At 37.8% G+C, this 5,668-nt stretch overlaps 1 protein-coding gene across 1 annotated transcript in view; it reads right to left on the reverse strand.

Annotated features, from left to right (window-relative positions):
* The window catches only part of VAV3 (vav guanine nucleotide exchange factor 3), a 140,735-nt gene extending 135,478 nt beyond the window's left edge, over positions 1 to 5,257 (reverse strand). The window contains exons 1-2 of the mRNA XM_017893971.1: positions 5,162 to 5,257; positions 4,751 to 4,851 (exon numbers count right to left, since the gene is read on the reverse strand). Coding sequence (XP_017749460.1) covers positions 4,751 to 4,851; positions 5,162 to 5,214 — 154 coding nt within the window. The 5' untranslated portion in view covers positions 5,215 to 5,257. The remainder of the gene's footprint in view (positions 1 to 4,750; positions 4,852 to 5,161) is intronic.
* Between the last annotated feature and the right edge of the window lie 411 nt (positions 5,258 to 5,668).

Genomic DNA, 5,668 nt, shown 5'->3' on the forward strand with positions numbered 1-5,668 from the left:
TGTGCCCTGTCCCCAGAGGTGGAGTCTACAGAGACAGGCAGGTTTCCTTGAGCTGCTGTGAGCTCCACCCAGTTCGAGCTTCCCAGCGGCTTTGTTTACCTACTTAAGCCTCAGCAATGGTGGGCGCCCCTCCTGCAGCCTTGCTGCTGCCTCGCGGTTAGATCACAGACTGCTGTGTTAGCAATGAGGGAGGCTCCATGGGCGTGGGACCCTCCGGGCCAGGTGTGGGATATATTCTGTTGGTGTGCCCGTTTGCTTAAAGCGCAGTATTGGGGTGGGAGTTACCTGATTTTCCAGGTGTTGTGTGTCTCAGTTCCCCTGGCTAGGAAATGGGATTCCCTTCCCCCTTGCGCTTCCCAGGTGAGGCGATGCCTCGCCCTGCTTCAGCTCTCACTGGTCGGGCTGCAGCAGCTGACCAGCACCGATTGTCCGGCACTCCCTAGTGAGATGACCCCAGTACTTCAGTTGAAAATGCAGAAATCACCAGTCTTCTGTGTTGCTCGCGCTGGGAGTTGGAGACTGGAGCTGTTCCTATTCGGCCATCTTGCTCCGCCCCCCGCATTTTCCAGTATCTTTATAGCAATGCCCCCAACTCCTGGTACCAATTTACTGTATTAGTCCATCCTCCCACTGCTATAAGGTAATATCTGAGACTGGGGAATTTATAAAGAAAAGAGATTTAATTCGCTCACAGTTCCACATAGCTGGGGAGGCCTCAGGAAACTTACGATCATGGCAGAAGGTGAGGCAGGTACATCTTACATGGTGGCAAGCAAGAGAGAAGCAGCAAGAAACACTGCTTATAAAACCATGAGTTCTCATGAGAACTCACTAACATGAGAACAGCATGGAGGAAACCCCATGATCCAATCCTCTCCTACCTGGTCCCTCCCTTGACATGTGGGAATTATGGGGATTACATTTCAGTATGAGATTTGGGTGGGAACACAGAGCCAAACCATATCATAAGGGAAGAAACTAATACTTACAACGGGTAAGTAGATGGAGTTCAAAGTCACCCAGGGAGTAAATTGTGAAGCTAGGATTCAAACAGACCAAGACTCCAGAGCTTGTAGATTTTACTGCCATAGTCAAAATGACTTATGTAAGGACAGAGTACATTGAAATAATTACCTAGGAACAGACACTGGGAATATATGACTCCTCTATTTGACTAGACTAGGAATTTTCAATGATTTCCTATTGACTTTCACAATGTAAAATTTAAAATTTTATGTTCTTTTCATGCCATACTTGTATATTATTTTAAAGTTTGGTGCTCATTAACTTTCCCATCCACATGTACTCCAGATCATAAAACAACAAAAATACTAAATAACCCCACGTCTTTCAAAAAAAAAAAAATGACTTTTCACTATGTCACCTTAGATTAAAATAGTATGTTCTTACTTTGCTAAGGTATTGTGTAAGAATCAACATTATCTCACTGGATCCTCATAATAATCGTCTAATTTACAAGATGAATAAAAAAAAGCTCAGAATATTTAAGTAAATTCCCCAAGCTGACATAGCTAGCAAATGGCAAAGCTAGGTTTTCAACCATCTCTGCTTGACTCTAAACTATTCTCCTACACTATTTCCTTTAGAACCATGCCAACTATGGGATCATTTTACATTCTTCACAGGCATCATCTCATCAAGACAGGGCCTTGGGATTTATATAAACATTAGCCTACTATGAGCAAATAACATGTTAACTGTCTCCAAAGAGATTAAAGAATGGGACATACAAAGATGGAACAACAAAAATTCAAGTGATAAACTGTATCAGGGTGACAAAGAATAACATCAATAATTTTTATTTCTATTATATTTTACAACATTGTAAACTTTCTGACCTTCCGACAGAAGTAAGAAGTAAGTTTATTTAACAGCCCTTGAGTAAACTGCATAAGCAATCTGACCCCCATCAATAAATGTGCAGGGCCATTCTGAAGACGGAATGAGTTCATGCAAGAAGATGCCCAGTAGAGCACCCAGGCAGGACAGGCACAGTGTAGGTGCTCAACTCATGCCAAGATCTGTCACTTTACAGCTGCTCATGCCTAGCACAGAGAACGGCACACAGGGTCCTTTTAAAATGTCTGAGAGGCATGTGCTATGATCTCAGTCTTCTCTTAGGATTCACCTTTCCTACAATTGCCTATTTTCTGAACTCAGCTCTGAAATGAGCTATTCTCTGTTTCACTCTTTTTCACATTATCCAAAATAATTCAATGTCCACCTTTTCCTTTGGGAAAATCGAAGGTTGACATGGCTACCTTTTGAACTCAAGCTGTTAAAGATCCCTTTTTGTGTTCAAAAGTTTTACTGATTTTGAAAGGTCTTATTGATAAAAACACAGAGAAACTCAGGGGAAAAGGACAAAGAGAAAAAAGAAGAAAGAGAAAGAATAAAGAAGCCAGAAAAGAAAGAGAAGGAAGAGAGCCCAAGAGGAGCAGAGAGAGAGGCAATAGGCTACTGAATGCATAATTGCCAGCAGTCTTAGAAACTAGCTCATGTAACAATCATACAGCATTATTTTTTAAAAACCAAGGGGAAAATATTTACAAAAACCCCAAAAGATATATGCTCTTTGTTAAGTGCTGCAAAATGACAATGTATTCAATTCATTAATTCATGAATTAGTCTGTGTGATATTTACTTCTGGCGCCATTAGCATTCCTGAGCTAAATATTTAAAAGAATAGAAAGGAAATTTAAGAACTAAAGACAGAAGAATATATTCTTTCTGTTGTTTTGTTACTCTATTTTGGCTATATATGTATGGTTTTAGTTATTTATTTAGGGCTTTTAATGAAATGAGTGACATGAAACCATCCAACTCCCTCTTGAAGACCTCTGTCTCCAAGGTATGTATGAAAGTCACACAAATTTTAGTATAATAATTTATAATCCTTTGGGTATATACCCAGTAATGGGATGGCTGGGTCATATGGTACATCTAGTTCTAGATCCTTGAGGAATTGCCATACTCTTTTCCATAATGGTTGAACTAGTTTACAATCCCACCAACAGTGGAAAAGTGTTCCTATTTCTCCACATCCTCTCCAACACCTGTTGTTTCCTGATTTTTTAATGATTGCCATTCTAACTGGTGTGAGATGGTATCTCATTGTGGTTTTGATTTGCATTTTTCTGATGGCCAGTGATGATGAGCATTTTTTCATGTGTCTGTTGGCTGTATGAATGTCTTCTTTTGAGAAATGTCTGTTCATATCCTTTGCCCACTTTTTGATGGGGTTGTTTGTTTTTTTCTCGTATATTTGTTTGAGTTCTTTGTAGATTCTGGATATTAGCCCTTTGTCAGATGAGTAGATTGCAAAAATTTTCTCCCATTCTGTAGGTTGCCTGTTCACTCTGATGGAAGTTTCTTTTGCTGTGCAGAAGCTCTCGAGTTTAATGAGATCCCATTTGTCAATTTTGGCTTTTGCTGCCGTTGCTTTTGGTGTTTTAGACATGAAGTCCTTGCCCATGCCTATGTCCTGAATGGTACTACCTAGATTTTCTTCTAGGGTTTTTAAGGTATTAGGTCTAACATTTAGGTCTCTATCCCAGAAGATTTATGGTGGTAGATCTTACACTCAGGCCTTGAAATCATCCTGAATTAGTTTAATTTTGCTGTATGGAGTGATTTATATAGAATTGATCCAGCATCATTGTTAAAAAGACTTTTCTTTCCCTATGGATTTAATTTAGCATCTGGTTGTCTTTATATAGGTATATCTATATCTGGACTTTCTAATTGGATCTACCAATCTACTTGTCATTTATTATACCAGTACTACAGACTAATGTAGCTTTATAGTAGTTCTTAAAGGTAGGTAATATATGTATTATAACTGTTCATTTTTAAAAATATTATATATAGTAGATTATTTGCATTTCCTTTTTAATTTTAGGATCAGCTCATATATTTCTTCAAAAGAAAAGGCATTTTGATTCAGATTTAGCTGAATCTGTGGATATCTGACTGCTTTTAATATTTATTATGTATCTTTTGCTTTCAGCAATTTTATAATGTCATTCTTCAGCATATTTTTTCTAACTCTGCTGCTTAGGTTTTATAGGACTTCTTAAATCTCTACCTTGAATTTTTAAAGTAGTTAACAAACATTTCAGTTACACTGTTCTCAACTCTGCCTTCCACCCAATTTACTCTTTCCTCAGCTTAGGAGTTCAATTACATACTACTTGACATTTGTGCTACATTCTAAGTTTCCATTATGTTATTCTCCATATGTTCCATCCTTTTGAAGCTCCTTGCTTCTGTCTGTATATTTTATTTGACCTTACTTTCAATTTATTTACTTTTTAAAATTTTGTATAATCTGGTGATTAAACTCAATCATTCAGTTTATTAAGACCTCAACCACTGAGATCTTAATTTGAGTTATTTCACTTGTATGTTTAATAATTGTGAATTTTAAAATTTTCCAGTTCTCTGTTAAATTTCCCATTGTGCCACTTAACTTATGAATACATTAATTAAAATTATTTTCAAATCATGAAAAAAAAAAGAAAGTCACACAAATTTTAAATAATTTAAAACAAAGTTATGTAGAAAACTCATGTAAATTTTAATCATTTTTCTAATTGTGCTTATAAATAAGTTTCAAAAGCAGATATGTTACAATAAACACATATTCAGAGTAAATTAGGCCTTAATTATGTTTAGCAAATTTTATGTCCTCATTAAAAAGAGAATCGCAACAATAAACATGACTTACCACCAGAATTAACTCGGCCACAATTGTCTACTCTTCCCAAACATTCTTTGTGCGCTCTCGCTCCACACTTAAAACATAAATAGCCTTGATAAAATGTTCCCCTGAAAGGTGAAATAAGACAGTGGTATATTAAATGGTACAAAATTCTGCCCATATGAAATTAGTGCAAGAAGGCGAAAAAGAGTTATTAACAGTGCTCTTCAAGGTACTCCCTCAGTAGAGGGAGAGGAGCTTGCCAGAGCTTCTGAAAGGACTGTCCAGGCAGAAAGCCTGGCAAAGATTTGTGGGATCCAGACTGCTAAGGCAAAATCCCCACTTTCGAACCTATTGGCTGGAAGGTTAGAAAAGTCTGAAACACTTAACAATTATAGCAGTTGCTTTAAACTGAAAACCAAGACTGAGCAGGCTTACCTCAGGAGCATCTGGCAGACTTTGCAGGATGTGACTCGAGTGAAGGTGTGCATCTTGAAGTCGTGGAAATTGGAGTCTGCATAGTCTGGCCTTATGTTAGACCTATAAAAAGGAAAAAAATAACTTTCTATAGAAAGTTTCACAACAAAGCTGCAATTTAGTCATCTAAACCCTAAATTCATCAAAATGACATCAGGTAGAGAACTGGTTCAAGCAAAACGACTATTAAATGTGCAATATTTTCTAAGCCAAAAGTACGCTATGCATTAAAATATGTACCAAATTCTGGTTGTGTGGAACAAGCAACCTGGAAGGGCATAGCAACCTAATCCTCCTCAGAATTGAGCATTCTCAGAGAACTTTAAAAAATGGCCACATAGGTCAACCTGCCTGGGGGGAAAAAAAAACCCCACTGGATACTCATGCTATCTGATAGTTCCTTGTCTGTAGCCTTGCAACTGAAATATAAACTAGCAGGTGAGGGTAGGAGGGAGAAGAGGGTCATCT

The sequence above is a fragment of the Rhinopithecus bieti genome, unplaced genomic scaffold, assembly GCF_001698545.2.
Source record: "Rhinopithecus bieti isolate Rb0 unplaced genomic scaffold, ASM169854v2 scaffold_22040, whole genome shotgun sequence".
In the NCBI taxonomy this organism is placed as follows: Eukaryota; Metazoa; Chordata; class Mammalia; order Primates; family Cercopithecidae; genus Rhinopithecus; species Rhinopithecus bieti.